The 24,809-nt window shown below is 42.6% G+C and overlaps 1 protein-coding gene and 1 long non-coding RNA gene across 3 annotated transcripts; one reads left to right on the top strand and one right to left on the bottom strand.

The window, feature by feature from the left end:
* Positions 1 to 570: 570 nt before the first annotated feature.
* On the bottom strand, positions 571 to 10,813 carry knl1 (kinetochore scaffold 1). Of its 2 annotated transcripts, XM_029631492.2 has the most exons (25): positions 10,739 to 10,813; positions 10,375 to 10,406; positions 10,083 to 10,119; positions 9,921 to 9,980; positions 9,759 to 9,841; positions 9,609 to 9,661; positions 9,257 to 9,313; positions 9,089 to 9,141; positions 5,203 to 8,829; positions 4,996 to 5,104; positions 4,792 to 4,859; positions 4,604 to 4,702; positions 4,338 to 4,453; positions 4,088 to 4,178; positions 3,855 to 3,971; positions 3,156 to 3,243; positions 2,892 to 2,957; positions 2,750 to 2,789; positions 2,480 to 2,584; positions 2,283 to 2,383; positions 2,062 to 2,124; positions 1,853 to 1,962; positions 1,604 to 1,725; positions 1,303 to 1,428; positions 571 to 1,185 (listed from the first exon to the last, which is right to left on the bottom strand). In XM_029631492.2, the coding sequence occupies exons 2-25, from the start codon at positions 10,404 to 10,406 to the stop codon at positions 1,089 to 1,091; spliced, it is 5,520 nt and encodes a 1,839-aa protein (XP_029487352.1). In that variant the 5' UTR covers positions 10,739 to 10,813; the 3' UTR covers positions 571 to 1,088. The 2 variants fall into 2 exon arrangements, with proteins under 2 accessions (XP_029487352.1, XP_029487351.1); XM_029631491.2 differs by having other exon boundaries at positions 10,375 to 10,797.
* Positions 10,814 to 12,460: 1,647 nt separating this feature from the next.
* On the top strand, positions 12,461 to 23,718 carry LOC115107317 (uncharacterized). The gene is made up of 3 exons (XR_003860182.2): positions 12,461 to 12,557; positions 22,417 to 22,491; positions 22,666 to 23,718. It is a non-coding gene; the product is annotated as an uncharacterized LOC115107317 (long non-coding RNA).
* The last annotated feature ends 1,091 nt before the right edge of the window (positions 23,719 to 24,809 follow it).

Here is a 24,809-nt window from a genome sequence, read left to right as displayed (position 1 = left end):
ATGTAACCAAAAAAGTGTTAACATTTGATAGTCTTCAAAGTAGCCACCCTTTGCCTTGATGACAGGAGAGTGATGAGTGCGGCATCAGATGACCTGGCCTCCACAACCACCCGACCTCAACCCAATTGAGATGGTTTGGGATGAGTTGGACCGCAGAGTGAAGGAAAAGCAGCCAACAAGTGCTCAGCATATGTGGGAAGTCCTTCAAGACTATTGGAAAAGCATTCCAGGTGAAGCTGATTGAATGCCAGTGTGCAAAGCTGTCAAATGGTGGCTACTTTGAATAATCTGAAATATATTTAGATTTGTTTAACACTTTGTTTTGGTTACTACATGATTCCATGTGTTATTTCATAGTTTTGATGTCTTCAATATTATTCTACATTGTAGAAAATAGTAAAAATAAAAACCCATGAAAGAGTAGATGTCCAAACTTTTGACTGGTACTGTATATATTTGTATGACGGCCAGATATGATCTGAAACCCCCATTTGTTCAGAGAGAACTGAAGAGCCAGGTTAACAATTCTATGTTAAACCAGTGATTGTTATCATACAGAGAAAAAATGGGTAAAAGTTGCAGTTACATTTTAATAATGATTCAGACAATTAACAAAAGACTAAATGTTATTGTACCACTCAAGCTTTTTTCAGTTATTGTAATTCTTGCCATAGTTTTGCTAGAGGAAATACATCAAGGATGTTTGAAATGGCCAACTATTACTATTGATCCCTTATGAACAAAAATTATACAAATGATCAAAACATATGGTAGGAAACATGTAAAAAAAAAAAAAAACAACAATGTGGCATTGAACATTTATAAATGGAATTGAAACATATACACATTTTCAATCACTACATCAGGGCTGCCCAACCCTCATCCTGGAGATCTACTGTCCTGTAGGTTCAGTCCAACCCTAATTTAGCACATCTGATTCAGCTAGTCAAGGTCTTGTTGAGCAGCTACGTAGTAGAATCAGGTGTGTTAAATTAGGGTTGGACTGAAAACCTACAGGACAGTAGATCCCCAGGAAGAGGGTTGGGCAGCCCTGCACTACATAGAACACCCATTGACTGGAACTGGTCTCAGCACAGCAGACTTTCATGGATCCTCTTGACAATCTTGGTCAAGTAGTTCTTGGCTGGTGTGACTGATGATACAATGTCTTCCACCTGGTCTTTTCTGTATATATATAAAACAAAGTATTATAGTGTTAGTTGTTAAAGGTGCAATGTTGCAACAATGTACCAGTAAAACTAGAAACAAAACATGTGTGAGAAGACAAATATGAAGTCTTACGTTGCATTTCCAATGTGATTTTGGAAGTTTTGCACATGAAAGAGACCGAAGGGGTAGGCGGAGGTGACGGCTACTGTCATCTCAAACTTGCTAAACGACTTGAGACTGGAGAATAGGATTCTAACTCTGAAATAAAGGAGGACAAAACAATAATGAGTTTTGCATTCAGAAAGCTGTTGAATGGAACTACATCTACAAAATTCCCTAGAAAGGACAGTCCCATTTAAGTCAACATTCTCTGGTGGTCTGATGGGGGATCTGTCTAGTCTAGGAGTTGTGTTTCTATGGTGTGTGATCTTACTGTGTGTCCACACAGCTGATGTCCAGGATGTCCAGCCTCAGAGCGCCCCACTTCTTCATCAGGTGGATCTCTTCTCCCAGGAGGCGACAGCGGCTTACCACCAGACCCACATCATGCAGCAGCTGGAGAGCGAGAATCAGATATTATACAGCCAAAACGGAACCTCTGTGGACATGCAATGCAATACAAACCCCTTTTCTGGACTTCACGTCATGTGGATCATCCCTTTTAACCAAGCCTCACACTTACCATGGGAATGTATCGACTGGTGGGGTACTTCTTGAACCAAGTGGTTTCACTGCCTATGTACTGGCATAGCAGATTGTGTACAAGCCGAGAGTAGCACTGTGACTTTTCATCTGTAAGAAAGAAAAGGTGAGTTTGCAAGGCAATAGTCCCGTGTGCGGCGAGAACCAAGAAAATATTCTACATTAGTGTCCGAGCTTAATTTCTCCCACCATCCATTTGGCGTTGAAATGTGATGTCCATGATGTTACGCTCAGTCTGTTCACAGACCTCTCCTAAATAAAAGAGCAAAGCATTAGAAAAACATTGACATTTGTTTTAAAGCAACCCTTTGGAGAAAAAAAAACTGCAGAGCAAAACTACTATAAACATACTAGCACTTTTGGTGCAAGGAAAGTTATACCATGAAGGAATATATAGCACTACATCATACCGTCAGGTTTGTCAAACTGCACCTCCAACAGCAAGGACTCGTAGAGAAAGCTGTAGACTGTCTTCATGTCATCTTTCTGCACAAACTTCCATTCATTCACTCTGAAACCAAAAGAGGCCAAAAGTGTCATTCAAAGTTGAATGGAATAGTAGGTGTATAAGCAGGGAGGAAAAATGTCCGGAAAATGAGACACGGACCTATCCAGCATGGCAATATGTTTCTCAAGTTCCAGAGTTTCCTTTCGGAGTCTGTCCACTTTGTCCACAGAGTTTATCTTCTGTAGTTTCAATTCACACATTTGCCTGTGGAGAAAAACAAATGGTTTCCATTTCTCGGCACATCCAGTGGAAGGCAGTAAAGTAATACAAATTAAAGTATCAATAGAGACCGTAGCTCTGGCGACAACAAAGAAAAATAAAATTTATTTGCACTAAATTCAAGCCATGTTTCAAGCCATGTAGACTTACCTTTCACTTTTAACAATTGCTTTGTTGACCTTCTCCAACCCTGATAGAACGTAATTCAACATTAACATGTCAAATACCAAGCACACCATTGATTAATCATGAAACATTTCATTTAAAAAAAGATTGTGGCATCATACGTTACCTTGCTGCCTTGCTTTCAAGGTTGGCTCACAGTCCTCTACCCCTGTGCCCTCCACAGCTGCAAGTTCTGTGGCAGACAGAAGAAAGAATAAGCATGACAAAACCTGAAATTCAAAATCAATTACCACCACTAATACCTCAATTATCTTAACAGGATGACAAGCATGCATTGTGCAATGCAATGATATTAAGTCCATTGGTTCAAATTGAATTACAGTAGAGAATATGAAAGGCTCAAAAGGAGATTAACTCAAATCCAATATACCATCTTCCAAGTCATGTAGACATTCATCAAGGTCTTTCAGACACTGATCGGTCTTCTCAATATTTCCTCTCAAGTTATGTTGTGCCTCCTGTGAAGATGTAATGGGACATCAATGAAACAGTTCATTTATGTTTTTCTACCCCCAATTTTGTGGTATCCAATTGTTAGTAGTTACTATCTTGTCTCATCGCTACAACTCCCGTACGGGCTCGGGAGACGAAGGTCGAAAGTCATGCATCCTCCGATACACAACCCAACCAGGCCACACTGCTTCTTAACACAGTGCGCATCCAACCCGGAAGCCAGCCGCACCAATGTGTCGGAGGAAACACCGTGCACCTGGCGACCTTGGTTTGCGTGCACTGCGCCCGGCCCGCCACAGGAGTCGCTGGTGCGCGTTGAGACAAGGATATCCCTACCGTCCAAGCCCTCCCTAACCCGGACGATGCTAGGCCAATTGTGCGTCACCCACGGACCTCCCGGATCGCGACAGAGCCTGGGCGCGAACCCAGAGTCTCTGGTGGCACAACTGACTCTGCAGTGCAGCGCCCTTAACCACTGCGCCACCCGGGAGGCCAATGAAACAGTTTATTAGCCGAGTTTTACACACACACACAAATGTGGAAAGCATAAGTATTTTTCAGTCAAAGGTTACGAGCAACAAAGCAAATGGATTTTTGTTCTCATCAGGGGTCTTACCCGAGTTGTGCGCACAAGGTCAGAGTACAAAACTGCTTTCATTTCATGAGATCGCACTTTGCTTCTCTTTCTGAAGAATGTCCTCCTCTCTTTCAACTTTGAACCAACAAGCAGCAACTGGGGAAAATAAGCCACAACATCAAGAGGGGTGGCCCAAATGGATCAAACTGACTAGTAATAGCAAGAGGGAAATTAATAAATAACCAATGAAAATTAAAGACAAAGTTAAACACCTCTTCATCTGAAAAGCCCTTCACCGCCTCCCAAAGTGTTCCATTAACACTTTGCAGAAGACTGTCTTGGTCTCTCAGACGTGCTTTCAACCTGAAATCAGAAAGTACACCAAAGGGATGAACATACATGGCTTGTTATTTACTAAGCAGGTTACAGATTTGAGCAGTTTTTTTTTTTTTTTTTTACTTCATTTTACGGTAAATAAAATGCTATGTAAAGCATCACAATGACATGCATAATTAAACATACCCCTCCACCATTTCTGTGAGTATCTGGCAGTCTGTCTCATACACCCTCTGTTTGGGACGGTTGATATGTTTCTCGATTAACAAGTCCTCTGTTTTGCGATCGAGATCCGACACAATCTAAGGAGATGAAAATCTGTATTTAGCACCTATGTTTATTGTGAGCGTCAGTCAGTAAGTATTATTCCTTGTAATAATTCCTCAAAAGTTACTAGTATTTTTTTTGTGTGTGTCAAAATTCAATTCTAAAGACAAAAGTTTAAGATTTACTCTCGCAGGCAGAATACTTTGTCGAGGTTTATGGATGACAAAGTCGATGCTGAAGAGTTTCAGGAACTCAGCCACTGTAATGCTGCCATCTTGGAGTTTCTGAAATTAAATGTGGAAGAGCAATGAAAACACAGTATATCGGAAGTGGTAACAGGAATAGTCAATATAAAAGGGAGTTGTTGACATACCTTCCGTACATCAGATGTGTAGTCCCCGGTGTTGTCAAGCAGGGACTCGAATTGGCTTTGTCTGTAAGCTGCAAAATGGCATCAAGTTAGTATTGCCTACCTAACCAAGACGATGCACTTTAAAAGGGATCAAGACAGACAAGGCGATGATGAATGTTTGAATGAGACAGTCGAAATGAGCAGTAAAAGCGCCTCAAAACTCACTTGACGACTCAAATGTGCCCTCACATCGGAGGTTGGAGTTGCTGCCGGAGCCATCAGCTGCAGCTCCTGTACAGTTACTGTCCCACTGAACTACCTGTGTGTGGGGGATCTGTCAAGATAAAATGTGAAAAAATTAAAAGTATTAACTCGTATTGAATACATTTAACAAAATAAATGTGAACTGATTAAATGAAAAACAGTATTTACCATTTCTCTGATGTTTTCTGTTGATGGCTTATTCCTCTTTACCTCATCCATGGAGTCATCATGGCCCTCTTCTGGTAGGGGCCTCTTCTGACATTGGGTAACAGTTAGGACCGGCTCTTTAAAGACCTCATGCTCCACAACATCCTTGACCACCTTGCCTAAAAAAAGATTTCCTTTGTCGTCGACCCTCTGAGGTGACTTGGTGTCCATAGTTTCTGATAAGTCCTCTTCACTGCTAATGTCTGGAAGCACTTCATCATCAATGTTCTCCATCGAGGTGTTGCTCCTCAGTTCATGAGTGCCACCCAAGCTATTCTTCTTCAGAAGTTTCCCAAAATCTGTCACGTTATTGGACTGGTTTGATTCAGAGGGTTTGGCTATTTGTGGGAGTTTGGGCAGGAAACCACCAAATGACAGTCGTGATGCAAGGCATTTACTTTTCAAGTTTAAAGGAGCAGTCATATTAGGTTTGTCATTGTGAATAATATGGTCTTCCAAGTTGACACTTGTTGGTCTCTCAGTCATTAATCCCATGGTTTTAGACCCATAGTCTACAGTTGAGAAGCATTCTGTCTCTACATTGTGTTGGTCAGAGGTCCTCATCAGGTGAGATAAAGGTGCAGTGCAGCTACCCATCACTTCAGTGGATTCATTTATCATGCGGCTCATATGATTAAGTTTCAACTGCAGATCTGCCAAACTCATTCGCCTGGTCTTTGCCTTTTTCAAAGGTATATTATCTTCTGTTGAGACTGAAGAGGCAATGGGAGAGCTTTCTGGATTGTTAGGAATAAAGGAGCAGTCTTCATCTTTCAGATCAGGATCATTTCGGTCTGCCAATCCCTTTAGGTCAAAGTGTTCTGTAAGGTTAGTGGGGATTTCTCTAGGGTGACCCTCCGGTAGACACAAGGAAATTGCATTTGTGGTGGATGAAGGGCCCTTCACATTGGTAGGTGCATGTTGTTCAATTTGCATTGTGACAGCCTTGGTCATCTCCATTTCATGATCCTCAGAAAACATTTCAGTTTCATCTCTGGCCATTTTCTTCTCCTCCAGGTTAGAGGGTACAGCTACAGGATTATTTCTGCAACGTGTCGCTTCTGCTACTCGTTTCACTTCCATATCATTTGCCTGACTAATTGACACATTCCCTAATGGTGGATTTGTTTCAGGGGAAAACATAATGTTAATAACTTTGGATTCAATTGCAACAGTCTGGCTCCTTGTCAGTTCCATTTCATCAGAGTCAGAAGATGTAGGTGCCTTTTTACTGCAGAGGCTTTCAACACCTAACTGAAACATAATCTCACCATGTGCACTCTGCCCTGCCAGAGGAACCATCTGCAGGGTCTTACTCACACTGGATAAATGTTGCCTTCCCATGAAAGGGTCACGATTCCCCATCTTGATGTTTTCAGACTCAATTACAGCGGTCTGACTTCTCGTCATATCCATGTCATCTGAATCTGATGCCCAACGTTGATCAGGTTTGTGACCCACTTCCACGAAATGATTGCCCTTTGCTCCAGTGAAATTTGTCTTTGAGATTGTGGACATCCTAGCTAAGGTCTCACCCCCATGGGCAGAATGTGACACATTTGTTAATATATGTGCAGTGAGAGCTTGAGTCATCTCCATACAATTGTTGTCCTCCCCAATAAGAGTTTTATTTGAATCCAAAAAGCTGACAAATCTTCCTCTACCACCTTGGAGTGAAGGAGTTACACCACAAAAACCTCTGGTGTCAATAACCCCAGTTTTGCTCCTTGTGATTTCCATGTCATCTGTACTAAGCTCTGCTCTAATCAGGCTCTTCTCAAATGTTTCCTTTTGGTGTTTTGATATGGGGAACAATCTGCCAGTGGTCTCATCTGTCACGTTCAGACCATTTCTGTGATCTATAGACACAGTGAGAGATTTGGTCATGTCCATACCACAGCCATCCTCTGACATATGATTGGGTCTGTTGGAAGCTGACATGAATGATATACTTTTCCTTGTGTTTTGTATGCGATTGACCACATTGAGGCTTTTGGTGTCGATGGCAACAGTTTGACTTCTAGTTATTTCCATGTCATCAGGATCCGATATGGCTACAGAAAAACGTTTAACCTGATCCAGCGCCCTCTTCACACTGTTAGCATTGTCTGAGAAATTGCCATATTCCATAGATGGTGGCACATAGGATAGACCCAGGTCAAACTTGGTCTTCGGTTTGCTAAGAGAAGGCTTTTCCATCACACAATATTTGGAATCAATTACAGCAGTTAGGCTTTTTGTGATTTCCATGTCATCAGGATCAGAGGATGCAGGCTCCAATACTTTATTACTTCTCTGTCCTGAAGTCATCTCCATGTTAGTACTCAGATCAGAGTGAAAGGACATCTCTGTTGTGGGGAACAAGCTCTGTAGTGGCTTATTAATGGCTATATGGCTGTTTGACACAATATTTCCAGTGAGGGCCTCAGTCAGATCCATACCATTGCCATCTTCTGAAAAAAACACACCTCTGTGAGAGGCTGGCATAAAAGACAAACTTTTCCTTGTATTCCCTGTTAGGGCTACACTTTTGGAATCAATGGCAACTGTTTGACATCTTGTCATCTCCATGTCATCTGAGTATGGATAAGAGGTCTGTTGATTTTGCTGAACGGAGGAGATTCTGTTTTCTGGGAGAAACATCCAGGGTGATGATTCACCTTTCTTGGTCGGAGCACACACATTCTCCTGGAGAGGTACATTGAGAGCTGAAGTTATTTCCATGCCATGGTCATCACCTGAGAAGATCTGGGATTTATTGGGATCTGATGTGAAGACCACACTTTTCCTTTCAATTTTCTGAGAGGGATTTGGCCCAAACATCCAAATGGCTTTGGAGTCAATGGCAACAGTTTGGCTCCTGGTCAACTCCATTTCATCTGGATCAGTAGAGACAGTTACCTGGCTGAAAGTGCTTCCCCTAAGCCGTTGCTCTTCAGAGCTTACAGTTTGCACACACTGAAAAACTCCTTTGCCATCTATCAAAGTGGTATGGCTTTTTGTCAGATCCATATGATCTTGTTCAGTTTGCATCGTAGATGTATTCATGAACTGAGGCCCTTGCCTTTGAGGGATAATTGAGCCCACTGTACAGTCTCCCCCCGTTGCTGACAAAGCTGGGAGCTGATTCTCTTTATCAACTCCTGACCTGCGGGCATTGAGCGCAGCAAGGAAACGTCTGTTGTTCGTTTTTTCTGGAGGGGATGCAGCTCTGTGGAATGCCACAGTAGTTGAGGATTTGGGAGCTATTGGATTACACATGGGGCCACTTGACTTCGTTATACTGGCAAGGAAATGTTCAAACTCTGGATCTATACCTCTGGCTAAGGAGGAAGGGTTTTTAAAGGGGGCATAATTCTCTGTTGAGTCCTGAAAACACCCAGTTTTACCTTTCTCCATTGAAAAGGTAAAATCCATGTTTCCACAGGTAGGTGTAGTCACATTGATTTCATTTGGCAGAACAACTGATTCTGAATCATTGGCGATGAGTATTGTGTGACTGTGAGTCATATCCATAAATGCTGTGTCCTCTCCTGTGAACATCATCGTTTTCTCCCCATAATCATCCTGGTTGAACATGACATTTTCCTATTAGGAGAAACAATGACTTTAGTGTCTCATGAATAGCTAAGTACACAGCAACAACAATTAACACAGGTAAGAAGCGCACTGGCATGGTCAATGAAAGAATTGTCAATGTACCTTGGTTTTTGGCAATAGTTAAAATACTATTCGTATTATATTTTATTGTTATGAATTTCTATGTACCTATATAAACATGGGAAGAATGTAGCTACGCCAATTGAAAGTCTAATTTAAAGAGTCACATTTCTCAGTGATAGCTTACCTTATTTCTTTGTTGTGAAACATGGAGGGGAGCATTCAACAAGGTTTCCATGCCTACATTTACAAATGACGGTGCATAACAGTTAAAGGCATGGTGGTCACTGAGTGATTTATACAGTACCTACTGAGAATGCAAAAAATCTACTTAATAACTAGATTTTAGGCATACCTGTGATTGGTTGAGAACCTTCAATGGAACCCGTATGAATGCTTATGTTTTCTGCCGCTGTTAAATCAAATTGCATTTCAGTTGTAAATACGTTACATGAAAAAACATGGACATTTTTTGAAAGGTTGGATAAATTGAAAGTAAAACAAACCCAACTGCCCGAGTTAATATTGTCACATTTTCACTGTTTAGCAATTGCAAAACCAGTCACACGTAAAACAATTCAGCCAATGTGAAACAAACAATTGCATGAGCCTCCTCACTTAAATACACAGTATTGTGAAGCATCATATGCTGCTCTACATTGAGAAGAAAACAAGAAATGTCTCAAGCATACAGTAGGCTTACTTACTAGTTGTGAGGTTTTTTAGAGGACTCCGGACAGGGGAGCCATTCTTCACATCTCTGATAACGAAAAGGTAATAACATTTTTTATAAGAGTTTCTTATTTTCGTGGCATTGTAATTTAAATTCCAAATGTGGCACAGCGAAAACGTTTTACTTTGAAAACAGTAGAACATCATTGGAAGTGGCAAAACTGACTCTTCTGGAGATCCTCTTCTCTACTGGCTTGACCACCTCCACCTTGTGAAGACAATAATGCATTGAGTAAAATGACAAAGACATTCACAATTTCCCCAACTGCTATCTATTTAGTCTTTACCCGACTCTCCTCTAGCTCTGGGCCAGTGAATTTGATAGATGTCCGTGGAACTTTCAGGATCTAATTAGATGTGGATACAATATTAATTCAGAGACGTGCTGTTAAAATGGTTGACAAAACATTCTCAAACTAAATAGTGTTATGAGCAACTGTTGTACTAACCGAAGAAATACGCCGTTTGGAGGATCCAACATGATCACTGTTGCAATTTAGAAAACAAACCCAAGCAGTTAACGTACCTAGTAATATTAACGCTATACTTGAAATACGAGACACGTAACAATAATTACATTTGTCCTATTTCACACATGTAAAAGTGTGTATTATTAAACGTGTGAATTAGAATATAATTCTACATTTTGCATATCCCACCCCCCTGAGACCCCTTCGGAGAGTGAGGTCATGGCCAGGGATAGGGAACTACAATTGGGCTATCAACAAACATATCACTCACTCCGTCCTTGATGCAGCATCAGGCGGCTCCATCTTCGCCGACAGTTATGAAATAAATACATTGACATAAACACGTTAACTGGTTAGCTAGCAATCGTCGTTCACATTGATAACTGAGTGCTCGATGTGTGAAAGAAAAATACACACATCTACTTAACTAGCCACGTTTGCTAATACACTGAATGACAATTATTAAAATACTTAGCTAGCGAACTAGCTGGTTAGCTAGCTGTGTCACAAGTCAAGCGCTAATGTTAGCTCGCTAATGTTAGCTAGTTAACTTAGCCATCTAGTCTACTTGAACACATTAATGTTAAAACATTGCAAAGATAATACGTTGTTAATTTGCCACAAAACTACTGTACCGTGTAGCTACTAGTTGTTCAAGTACAATTTTAAGATGCCAGCTATTAAGCGTCAAAGCTGTTGTTGGTTTTGAATTTAACCGCCCTCTCTTGAGCATGCGCAGTCAGATAACCTTCTTATTTACGCTATCTGAGTTGTGTGGAAATAAACGTTATACTGCCACCCCTGGACGTCAATAAATATTACGCCACTTTTACATCGAACGCTGGAAATAAGTATAAACGTGTAAACACCCTGGACTCCACTTGTTATTTAAGCCCTACTTACTCCAAAACAACTCATATCGGCAGGGCCAGGACCTGTTTTTTATTCCGTTATTCCATTGATACTGTTCCCAGTTTATGTGTAAAAGAAACACAAAGGCAACAATAAAAATGTTGATAATAAAGGGTATTCTGTTAATTTGTTTCATCCAAAAAATCTAGTTGGAAGGGATCAAATCTGAACAACTGACAGGCAGAATCCAGGTGGTGAGGGTCGGCAACTACACCTATGCCATGCTAATTCTCAACACCGCTGAAGAAATTCGGCATGGGACCTCGGATCCTCAAGAAGTTCTACAGCTGCACAGTCGAGAGCATCTTGACCGGCTGCATCACTGCCTGGTACAACAATGATGAGACAGTCTATAGGGAGGAGAACAGAGACCTGGCAGTGTGGTGCCAGAACAACAACCTCTTCCTCACCGTCAATAAGACAAAGGAGCTAATCGTGGACTACAGGGAACGGAAGGCCAAGCACCCTCACATTCACATTGATGGGGCTGTAGTGGAGCGGTTCAAGAGCTTCAAGTTCCTCTGTGTCCACATCACTAAGAATCTATCATGGTCAAAACACAACAACACAGTGGTGAAGAGGGCACGACAATGGCTCTTCCCCCTCAGGAAGCTGAAAAGATTTGGCATGGGCCCTCAGATCCTCAAAACGTTCTACAGCTGCACTATCGAAAGCATCTTGACTGGCTGCCTCACCGCTTGTTATGGCAACCGCACCGGCCTCAACTGGAAGGCTCTACAGAGTGATGGTGCGGGCGGCCCAATACATCCCTGGGGGCGAGCTCCCTGCCCCTCCAGTCAACCGAGCCACAGACTGTTCACTCTGCTACCTTTTGGCAAGCTGTATCAGAGCATTGGGTCTCGGACCACCAGGCTCCGAGACAGCTTCTACCACCAGGCCATCAGCATGCTACACAGCTAACTCTGGCTGTCTCCATGCACAGACCTGCACCTCAGAGATTATTTGCACTAACTACCCACACATCCAACCCCTACACACACATTTACACAAAAACACACGCACACAAACCCATAAACTCACACAAACCCATAAACTCACACACACAAGCACGCACTCAGAACTCTCTCACACACAGTCAACAGTGCTGTTATATTATATGTAATTTACTCTACTCCATGATCAAGCCACCACCCACTCTATATTTGTAAATACCGTGTAAATACAGTCCACAATTACTACTCCTACTACCTCTTCTATTACTTGTTATTTTTGACTTGACTCTTGTATCGTTAATATTGATATTGATTAATGAACTGCACGGCTAGCACATACTCATTTTTCTGCACCTTATATGTGTCGAATAAAATTTGATTTTTAAAGGGGGATACTTTTTATCTGAGAAGCAAGATTATTTTACTGTAAAATATTTTGGAAAGGTAAAAAATAAATAACTGGTGTTGAAACCAAGTGGTACGGAAGTGACGTTCCCACAATTTTCAAATATATATATGTTTTTTTAAATCTTTGGGCTCTTTTCAAAAATTGAGTTTCTGTGGTTTTTGTCATTGAGTACAGTGCACGGTAAGGAAGCGTTGTTTTATTGCTAATTGGATACGTCGGAATAATTATCCATTAAGTATTGTTTTATTCTGTGGGTGTGGAGGTGTAAATGAGAGTTAGCTACCTTACTACTTCTCCTTGATGCTGATGATAGTTAACGTTAGCGGACTAAACTCCACGGTGAAGGAAGCGTGTCGTTAGCTCGCTAGCTAGCTGTAGCCAAGATACTCTTAAGAATTGAGCCACTAACGTTAGCAAGCGTATTAACTAGTTATGTAGTAGCTAGATAACATAGACCTAATGTTAGGACTATCAATATATGACGTTAATGTTACTGAACAAAAATAAACGCAACATGTAAAGTGTTAGTTTCATGAGCTGACAAAAGATCCCCAAAATGCACAAAAGTTTATTTCTCTCAAATTTGGTGTACAGATGTTACTGAGCGTTTCTCCTTTGCGAAGATAATCCATCCACCTGACAGGTGTGGCATATCAAGAAGCTGATTAAACAGCTTGATCGCGGTGCAGCGGTCTAAGGCACTGTATTAAAGTGTTGCGCCGTCACTACAGCCCTGTGATTCGATCCCAGGCTGTGTCACGACCGGCCGTGACCTGGAGTCCCATAGGGTGGCGCACATAGGTGAGGGTTTGACCTGGTGGGCTTTACTTGGCTCGTTGCGCTCTAGCGACTCCTAGTGGCGGACTTCGGTCGTCAGTTGAACAGCGTTTACGCCAACACTTTGGTGCAGCTGGTTTCTGGGTTAAGCGAGCAGATGTTAAGAAGCGTGGCTTCGAGGGTCATGTTTCGGAGGATGTATGACTCGACCGTCACCTCTTCCAAGCCTTTGGGGAGTTGCAGCAATGAGACAAGATCGTAATCATGAAATTAGGGAGAAAAATGGGGTAAAAATAACCAACAAAACAGCGTGATCATTACACAGGTGCACCTTGTGCTGTGGACAATAAAAGGTAACTTTAAAATGTACAGTTCTGTCACACAGAACTGTACCTTGGTTTTCCAAGATGGCGTAGCAGTCGGACGTGTGTTTTGTCTTGTCCCGTCCTGTCTGGTGTAAATATAGTGCTGAATATACTCTCCTGCAACCCGCATCACCCAATGTGGTACGGATCTGCTTTTTCTATACTTTAGAACCGGAACCCTCATCAGAAGCTAGCCAGCTAACTAGCTACTAGCTAGTAGCTAGCCACTGCTAGCGGTCTTCAAAGCTAACTAGGACACCAGCGCGACATCAACCCAGAGCATATCAGACTGCTTTTTCTCTACCACATCTCCGGATTCCTACCGCAAGCTCTGAACCTTTACACCGGATCATCGCAACTAGCTAGCTGCAATCCGAGTGGCTACTCCTGGCTAACGTCTCTGTCCTAGAGCAAGCACCAGTTAGCCTTGAGCTAGCCTCGAGCTAAGCCCATCTCCCGACTAGCCGAAGAGGTCCAACAATACCTATTTTGCCAATTGGCCTGGACCCTCTACTGCCGACACGGAGCCCCGCCGATCCATCACGACTGGTCCGCCGACATAATCGTCCGAGGTGGTTTCAACAGGCTTTTCCGTTGCGACATCGCCAAAGATCCATCTGCTGGCCAAGGCCCGCGAGCTTTCTGAATCGCTGTGTCTCCAGCTCACCTAGCATACTAGAGCACCTGTAGCATACTCCTGGGCTACAATTACCCGGGCCCACGACCGGTCTGTCGACGTCACCGCATGAAGAGGAATAAACAGACTCACCCCATCGCGACGTCCCCCAAAGGTTAACTCTCTAGCCCTCGGTATCTCCCTGCTTGCTAATTCGGCCTGCTAACGGCTAGCTTGTCAAGCTCCGGTCCGCTAACTGCTACCTTGTCTAGCCCGGGCCTACGAACTGTTAGCTTGTTAGCACAGGCCTGCTAACCGTCTGAACCACCGCGTCCCAATCACTCTCTGAACCCATTTACTTTCTATCTCTTTTTGATTTTTAATTTGTTTATACCTTCTGGAAACCTGCCTCACCCAATGTGATACGGAATCGCTGTTACTTTTAATTTTAATTTTATTTTTATGACACACTCAAGAACCTCCAGACGCTAACTAGCTACAAGCTACAAGCTAGTCATTGTTAGTTAAAAAAAAAAAAAAACCTGGATAACACTCGCCAGCCCAGCTTCCCTGCCCATCCACCGCTGCCCCCTGGACACTGATCTCTTGGCTACATAGCTGACGCACGCTGGACTGTCCATTAATCACGGTACTCCATTCTGCTTGTTTGTTTTACCTGTCGGCCCCGTTGCCTAGTCAACGCCATTTTACCTGCTGTTTGTTGTGTTAGCTGATTAGCCTCGCCTACTGTTTTTAGCTAGCTTTCGAAATTCAACACCTGTGATTACTGTATGCCTCGCTGTATGTCTCTCTCAAATGTCAATATGCCTTGTATACTGTTGTTCAGGTTAGTTATCATTGTTTTAGTTCACAATGGAGCCCCTAGATCCACTCTGCATACCCCTGTTACCTCCTTTGTCCCACCTCCCACACATGCGGTGACCTCACCCATTACAACCAGCATGTCCAGAGATACAACCTCTCATCATCACCCAGTGCCTGGGCTTACCTCCGCTGTACCCGCACCCCACCATACCCCTGTCTGCGCATTATGCCCTGAATATATTCTACCATGCCCAGAAACCTGCTCCTCTTATCCTCTGCCCCCAACGCTCTAGGCGACCAGTTTTGATAGCCTTTAGCCGCACCCTCATACTACTTCTTCTCTGTTCCGCGGGTGATGTGGAGGTAAACCCAGGCCCTGCATGTCCCCAGGTACCCTCATTTGTTGACTTCTGTGATTGAAAAAGCCTTGGTTTTATGCATGTCAACATCAGAAGCCTCCTCCCTAAGTTTGTTTTACTCACTGCTTTAGCACACTCTGCTAACCCTGATGTCCTTGCCGTGTCTGAATCCTGGCTCAGGAAGGCCACCAAAAATTCAGAGATTTCCATACCCAACTATAACATCTTCCGTCAAGATAGAACTGCCAAAGGGGCGGAGTTGCAGTCTACTGCAGAGATAGCCTGCAAAGTAATGTCATACTTTCCAGGTCCATACCCAAACAGTTCGAACTACTAATTTTGAAAATTACTCTCTCCAGAAATAAGTCTCTCACTGTTGCCGCCTGCTACCGACCACCCTCAGCTCCCAGCTGTGCCCTGGACACCATTTGTGAATTGATCGCCCCCCCCCCATCTAGTTTCAGAGTTTGTTCTGTTAGGTGACCTAAACTGGGATATGCTTAACACCCCGGCAGTCCTACAATGTAAGCTAGATGCCCTCAATCTCACTCAAATCATCAAGGAACCCACCAGGTACAACCCTAACTCTGTAAACAAGGGCACCCTCATAGACGTCATCCTGACCAACTGGCCCTCCAAATACACCTCTGCTGTCTTCAACCAGGATCTCAGCGATCACTGCCTCATTGCCTGTATCCGCCACGGAGCCGCAGTCAAACGACCACCCCTCATCACTGTCAAACGCTCCCTAAAACACTTCTGTGAGCAGGCCTTTCTAATCGACCTGGCCTGGGTATCCTGGAAGGACATTGACCTCATCCCGTCAGTTGAGGATGCCTGGTCATTCTTTAAAAGTAACTTCCTCACCATTTTAGATAAGCATGCTCCGTTCAAAAATGCAGAACCAAGAACAGATACAGCCCTTGGTTCACTCCAGACCTGACTGCCCTCGACCAGCACAAAAACATCCTGTGGCGGACTGCAATAGCATCGAATAGCCCCGTGATATGCAACTGTTCAGGGAAGTCAGGAACCAATACACGCAGTCAGTCAGGAAAGCTAAGGCCAGCTTCTTCAGGCAGAAGTTTGCATCCTGTAGCTCCAACTCCAAAAAGTTCTGGGACACTGTGAAGTCCATGGAGAACAAGAGCACCTCCTCCCAGCTGCCCACTGCACTGAGGCTAGGTAACACGGTCTCCACCGATAAATCCATGATTATCAAAAACTTCAATAAGCACTTCTCAACGGCTGGCCATGCCTTCCGCCTGGCTACTCCAATCTCGGCCAACAGCTCCGCCCCCCGCAGCTCCTCGCCCAAGCCTCTCCAGGTTCTCCTTTACCCAAATCCAGATAGCAGATGTTCTGAAAGAGCTGCAAAAACTGGACCCGTACAAATCAGCTGGGCTTGACAATCTGGACCCTCTATTTCTGAAACTATCTGCCGCCATTGTCGCAACCCCTATTACCAGCCTGTTCAACCTCTCTTTCATATCGTCTGAGATCCCCAAGGATTGAAAGCTGCCGCAGTCATCCCCTCTTCAAAGGGGGAGACACCCTGGACCCAAACTGCTATAGACCTATATCCATCCTGCAAGTCCAAACAGGTCACTGACCATATCTAAGGTCTTCGTCAAAGCCAAGTCAACAAACAGGTCACTGACCATCTCGAATCCCACCTCTATATACGGTTTTTCGGATGACTGCCGTCATTGGACACTGTGCTATCTAACCTCCAAACGAGCTTCAATGCCATACAGCACTCCTTCCGTGGCCTCCAACTGCTCTTAAACTGCTCTTAAAGTAAAACCAAATGCATGCTTTTCAACCGATCGTTGCCTGCACCCGCATGCCCGACTAGCATCACCACCCTGGATGGTTCCGACCTTGAATATGTGGACATCTATAAGTACCTAGGTGTCTGGCTAGACTGCAAACTCTCCTTCCAGACTCATATCAAACATCTCCAATCGAAAATCAAATCAAGAGTCGGCTTTCTATTCCGCAACAAAGCCTCCTTCACTCACGCCGCCAAGCTTACCCTAGTAAAACTGACTATCCTACCGATCCTCGACTTCGGCGATGTCATCTACAAAATGTCTTCCAACACTCTACTCAGCAAACTGGATGCAGTCTATCACAGTGCCATCCGTTTTGTCACCAAAGCACCTTACACCACCCACCACTGCGACTTGTATGCTCTAGTCGGCTGGCCCTCGCTACATATTCGTCGCCAGACCCACTGGCTCCAGGTCATCTACAAGTCCATGCTAGGTAAAGCTCCGCCTTATCTCAGTTCACTGGTCACGATGGCAACACCCATCCGTAGCACGCGCTCCAGCAGGTGTATCTCACTGATCATCCCTAAAGCCAACACCTCATTTGGCCGCCTTTCGTTCCAGTACTCTGCTGCCTGTGACTGGAATGAACTGCAAAATCGCTGATGTTGTAGACTTTTATCTCCCTCACCAACTTCAAACATCAGCTAACCGAGCAGCTAACCAGCTGTACATAGTCTATTGGTAAATAGCCCACCCATTTTCACCTACCTCATTCCCATACTGTTTTTATACTGTTTTTTATTTATTTACTTTTCTGCTCTTTTGCACACCAATATCTCTACCTGTACATGACCATCTGATCATTTATCACTCCAGTGTTAATCTGCAAAATTGTATTATTCGCCTACCTCCTCATGCCTTTTGCACACATTGTATATAGACTGCCCATTTTTTTTTCTACTGTGTTATTGACTTGTTAATTGTTTACTCCATGTGTAACTCTGTGTTGTCTGTTCACACTGCTATGCTTTATCCTGGCCAGGTCGCAGTTGCAAATGAGAACTTGTTCTCAACTAGCCTACCTGGTTAAATAAAGGTGAAAAAAAAAAAACACAACACATTGTCAGGTTTTTAAGGGCGCGTGCAATTGGCATGCTGACTGCAGGAATGTCCATCAGAGCTGTTGCCAGATTATTGGATGTTAATTTCTCAACCATAAGCTGCCTCCAACGTTGTTTCAGTCGTTTTCAGTACGTCTAACCGGCCTCACAACCGCAGACCACATGTATGGCATCGTGTGGGCGAACAGTTTCCCATGGAGGTGGTGGGGTTATGGTATATGCAGGCATAAGTTACAGAGAACAAAAACAATTGCATTTTATCAATAGCAATTTGAATGCACAGAGATACCATGGCGTGATCCTGAGGCCCATTGACCGCTGCCATCACCTCATGCCATTCATCCGCCGCCATCACCTCGTTCAGCATGATTATGCATGGCCCCATGTCACAACTATCTGTACCCAATTCCTGGAAGCTGAAAATGTCCCATTTCTTCGATGGCCTGCATACACCAGACATGTTACCCACTGGGCATGTTCGGGATGCTCTGAATTGACGTGTATAACAGCATGTTCCAGTTCCCGCCAATATCCAGCAACTTCGCACAGCCATTGAAGAGGAGTGGGACAACATTCCACAGGCCACAACCAACAGCCTGATCAACTCTATGCGAAGGAGATGTAATGCGCTGCAGGAGGCAAATGGTGGTCACACCATATACTGACTGATTTTTAAGGTATCTGTGGCCAACAGATGCATATGTATATTCCCAGTCATGTGAAATGCATAGATTGGGGCCTAATGAATTTACTTCCTTATATGAACTGTAACCTTATAACCTTATACTGCCCAAACAGATCCACAGATGATGCAATCTCTATTGCACTACACTGCCCTTTCCCACCTGGACAAAATGAACACCTATGTGAGAATGCTATTCCTCAAAGCTCACCACTAAGCTAAGGAACCTGGGACTAAACACCTCCCTCTGCAACTGAATCTTGACAGGCCGCCCCCAGGTGGTGAGGGTAGGAAGCAACACATTTGTCATGCTGATCCTCAACACTGGAGCTCCCCAGGGGTGCGTGCTCAGTCCCTTCCTGTACTCCCTGTTCACCCACGACTGCATGGCCAGGCACGACTCCAACACCATCATTAAGTTTGCTGACGACACAACAGTGATCAACGACGAGACAGCCTATTAAACAGCTTGATCGCGGTGCAGCGGTCTAAGGTACTGTATTAAAGTCAGAGACCTGGCCGGGTGGTGCCAGAATAACAATCTATCCCTCAACATAACCAAGACTAAAGGAGATGATTGTGGACTACAGGAAAAGGAGCACCGAGCACGTCCCCATTCTTATCGATGGGGCTGTAGTGGAGCAGGTTGAGAGCTTCAAATTCCTTGGTGTCCACATCAACAACAAACTAGAATGGTCCAAACACACCTAGACAGTCATGAAGAGGGCACGACAAAGCCTATTCCCCCTCAGGAAACTAAAAAGATTTGGCATGGGTCCTGAGATCCTCAAAAGGTTCTACAGCTGCAATATCGAGAGCATCCTGACTAGAGGTTGACCGATTAATCGGTATGGCCGATTTCAAGTTTTCATAACAATCGGAAAACGGTATTTTTGGACACCAATTTCCGATATTTAAATTTTATTTAATTTTATTTTATTTATACCTTTTTATTTAACTAGGCAAGTCAGTTAAGAACACATTCTTATTTTCAATGACTGCCTAGGAACTGTGGGTTAACTGCCTTGTTCAGGAAAAGAAAGACAGATTTTCACCTTGTCAGCTCAAGGGGTTTCAATCTTGCAACCGCACAGTTAACTAGTCCAACGCTCTAACCATTGCACTCCACGAGTAGCCTGCCTGTTACGTGAATGCAGTAGAAGCCAAGGTAAATTGCTAGCTAGCATTAAACCTATTTTATAAAAATCAATCAATCATAATCACTAGTTATATCTACTAATCCAGTTTAGCAGGCAATATTAACCAGGTGAAATTGTGTCGTTTCTCTTGCGTTCATTGCACGCAGAGTCAGGGTATATGCAACAGTTTGGGCTGCCTGGCTCATTGCGAACTAATTTGCCAGAATTTTACGTAATTATGACATACATTGAAGGTTGTGCAATGTAACAGGAATATTTAGACTTAGGGATGCCACCCGTTAGATAAAATACCGAACGGTTCCGTATTTCACTCAAAGAATAAACGTTTTGTTTTCGAAATGATAGTTTCCGGATTCGATCATATTAATGACCAAAGGCTCATATTTCTGTGTTATTATGTTATAATTAAATCTGATTTGATAGAGCAGTCTGACTGAGCAGCAGCAGGCCCGTATTCGTTCAAACAGCACTTTCATGCGTTTTGCCAGCAGCTCTTCGCAAGCACAGCGCTGTTTTGACTTAAAGCCTATCAGCCTAATGTGGTGTAACCCATGTGAAATGTCTAGCTAGTTAGCTGGGTGTGCACAAATACTGTTTCAAACATCACTCGCTTTTAGATTTGGAGTAGTTATTCCCCTTGCGCTGCAAGGGCCTCGGCTTTTGTGGAGCGATTGGTAACGATGCTTCGAGTGTGGCTGTTGTCGATGTGTTCCTGGTTCGAGCCCAGGTAGGGGCGTGGAGGGGGACGGAAGCTATACTGTTACACTATAGGGATGGAAGCTATACTGTTACACTGGCAATACTATAGTGCCTATAAGAACATCCAATAGTCAAAGGTATATGAAATACAAATGGTATAAAGAGATAGTCCTATAAATACTATATTAACTACAACTTAAAACCTCTTACCTTGGAATATTGAAGTCTCATGTTAAAAGGAACCACCAACTTTCATATGTTCTCATGTTCTGAGCAAGGAACTTAAACGTGAGCTTTTTTACATGGCACATATTTTACATGGCACATATTTTACATGGCACATATTTTACATGGCACACATTTTTATATGACACATATTACTTTCCTCTCCAACACTTTGTTTTTGCATTATTTAAACCAAATTGAACATGTTTCATTATTTATTTGAGGCTAAATTGATTTTATTGATGTTTATATTAAGTTAAAATAAGTGTTCATTCAGTATTGTTGTAATTGTCATTATTACAAATAAAAAAAATTGTCCGATTAATCAGTATCGGCTTTTTTGGTCCTCCAATAATCGGTATCGGCGTTGAAAAATCATAATCGGTCGACCTCTAATCCTGACCGGTTGCGTCACTGCCTGGTACGGCAATAGCTCGGCCTTCGACCGCAAGGCACTTCAGAGGGTAGTGCGTACGGCCCAGTACATCACTGGGGCAAATCTCCCTGCCATCCAGGACCTCTACACCAGGCGGTGTCAGAGGAAGGCCCTGAAAATTGTTAGACCCAAGCCACCCCAGTCATAGACTGTTCTCTCTACTACCGCATGGCAAGCTGTACAGGAGTGCCAAGTCTAGGACAAAAAGGCTTCTCAACAGTTTTTACCCCCAAGCCATAAGACTCCTGAACAGGTAACCAAATGGTTACCTGGACTATTTGCATTGTATCCCACCACCTGCCAACCCCTCTTTTTACGCTACTGCTACTCTCTGTTCATCATATATGCATAGTCACTTTAACCATACTCACATGTACATACTACCTCAATAAGCCTGACTAACCGGTGTCTGTATATAGCCTTGCTTCTCTCATTTTCAAATGTATTTTATACTGTTTTATTTCTTTACTTCTTTACATTTGATGAAATTAACTTGATATCTCTGAAACATTATTTTTAGTAGCAGCGCATTTGAGTGCATTCGATGCAGGTTAGGGGGGGCTGTACCGGCGATATAGGCTACTGAATATACAAATATTGCAGTTAGAGTGGCTATTGCGGTTTTTTTCTCCCCCATATGAAAGTAATTTGAAGATTGGGACGCACAAGTGAGCTTCATGATAATCATAGATGGATTTAAGGCGAGCATTTTTAGGCGAGCATTTTTGTCCAATAGACATGGACACATGCAAGTAATTTTGTGTTGTTTAGGAGTTTTAGATTTGGCATTGTGAAACCAACCAGACCAAATGGGGGAAAAAATACAATGTATCAAATAATCAAACTCTGATTCGAACTATAGCACAAATCTGTGTGAAAATGCCTTTAGACTCAAATGTTAGAGGACCTTGTTTGCAGGAATCTGGCTTTGTAATTGTATGTAGTGATTTATTTTTATGGATGTAGACCTCATTTTTTAAATCTCCTATGATGCAGAATATATCCCGGGATCTGTTAAGTGAACTGTGGACATTTGGTGACATGGCAACAGAACAAAGTGCACAACTAACAGTAAGTTCATTATCTTTGACATAAGCATAATTAATCCTGTGTGTATTCCCGATGGGCAAGTGCCTTTGAGAGCTTAAGACATTAAGCTCTCAAAGGCACTTGCCCATCGGGAACCTCTGGTAAGTCTGTTCAAGCTAGAGCTTGTTGAAATGGTCATTGTTTGTTAATTTCCAGGATGTTCAAAAGTCCATGAAGGATCTCATGGAGGCTCAGAAGGATCTCATGGAGGCTCGGGAGCATCTCATGCAGGAGAGGGATCATTTCTCCTTGGAAGTTGAAGAAATGGAGAAGGCTCTTGAGGAGGCAGAGCAGCTTTTATTGGAGTAGATACTGTATAAGTGTGTGCTTGCTTTTAATGTAAATGTAATGATAAAACATTTAGTATATTTCACCTAACTCAATTTAAATTGTTAATACTTGCAAAAATACTTATTTGATTTGTCTGGAAGACTCCAAATTTAAAAGCGGTTGGAATGCCAGTGTTATTTTAGCCTGGGTACCAGGGTCGTCACTAGTTGCCACTAGTTGCCACAGTCATAAACCCCTACATACAGAATTAATACAATTTCTCTTAAAATCTGATTTTAAACCTAATAGCACTGCTAACATTATGTATATCACTATTTTTTTTTTTTCATGAATTTTGACTGGAAACCTGGTACCAGTCTCTTTAGCTAATCCATTCTTCCCTGTATTCTCTCTGGTTACATGTGTTCACTGCAGAGGCCCATTGGAGATTTGACAACAATAGAACGTTGCGTTTTTTATTTTTATTTTTTTACCTGTGCCTTGATGTTCATAACACTCCACCAACCTGCTCTTGCGCAGTGGAACCCTGAACGATATGTGACCACTTGGTTACAGTGACATCATTCTGCCGAGGACACCCAAACCAGTGGCCACCGTAAAGCCTAAGAGCCTCACCGTCTCTGGAAGTTGCGGTAGCCCTGCTTGGAATCTTTAGCCTATATTGACTATTGGTTGAGACGCAGGGCCAGTTAGGGTAGGCTATGTCAGGATTTAATTGGAAATGTTAATTGGGACAAGTTGGAAGAAATAATACATTTAGGTTATAGTTTGAGATGCATGAATACACCACACCAAAAGCTTGATTTTTATGGCTGTTTTAAAATGAATTTTCTGCAATTCTACGTAGTAATGACTTATGTTCACAACTTGGTCAATTGATTTGATTAAATCTAAGCAAATAAATTATATGAATTGATAGTTCAGCCCTCTGTTTTATTTTATTCTGTGATGGGTATATTGCAACCATGTGTTCAAGCTAATCAAATCAGTTTATTTAGCGATGTCATTTTTGAACAACTAAGGGCACTCATTTAAAATATCTCATCAAGATCTGTATCCAATGACTAATAGTCTTACTCATCACTTATTATTACGAATAGATTATCACTTCTCACTATGGTGCTTGTTTAGTGAAGTTAGATCAAAGCTGAATCAATGTCTTGCAAGGTCACACAACGATTAGTTGGTATTTTATATAACAACTCATTAGCATAGCAGGCCTTAAACCCCAAAACATCTAATTTCGAATGAAATGTTAGGATGGTTAGCTGAAGCTGAATAATAAAATTATATATATATATCATGTGCCAAAACTGAGCCACAATGCAGTATATATTGTATGCTTTGAAACAATATACAAGAAAGGCAAATATTTAATGTCATCTGCTGTAACTCACAAAACAGTAGTTCAAGAAGATGGAAATGCATAGGCTATTCCCATGAAACGTATTGAAATCAATCAAATGATAGGCATGCAGATGCAGTTTCACCGGTAAAACGTGAATAATTATCATTCACGATTGCCAGTGATCATGGCCTATTTTGAAATTAGGTATGCATAATTTGGTGTTAGAGGGTATTGAAAAAAAAAACATTTTTCTGAGACAATATGTGTGAACATAGGCAAACGATACAATTGGAGGATGTGTTTTATGCAGATTTTATATCTCCAACCCTGTTCCTGGAGAGCTATCAGAATGGTACAGGATGTACATTTTCATGCTAACCCTAATCTAGCGCAGTTGATTCTAATAATTAGCTGGTTTATAAAATGAAATGGGTTATTTTTGATTGAGGAAATAATGGCATTTACATTTTCTGTGCTCCCTCATCTAAAAAATCAAATGTATTTATATAGCCCTTTGTACATCAGCTGATATCTCAAAGTGCTGTACAGAAACCCAGCCTAAACCCCAAACAGCAAGCAATGCAGGTGTAGAAGCACGGTGGCTAGGAAAAACTCCCTAGAAAGGCCAAAACCTAGGAAGAAACCTAGAGAGAAACCAAGC

The sequence above is a fragment of the Oncorhynchus nerka genome, linkage group LG24, assembly GCF_034236695.1.
Source record: "Oncorhynchus nerka isolate Pitt River linkage group LG24, Oner_Uvic_2.0, whole genome shotgun sequence".
NCBI lineage: Eukaryota > Metazoa > Chordata > Actinopteri > Salmoniformes > Salmonidae > Oncorhynchus > Oncorhynchus nerka.
The sequence above is the reverse complement of the archived record's forward strand: the minus strand, read 5'-3'. Positions and strand labels throughout refer to the sequence as shown.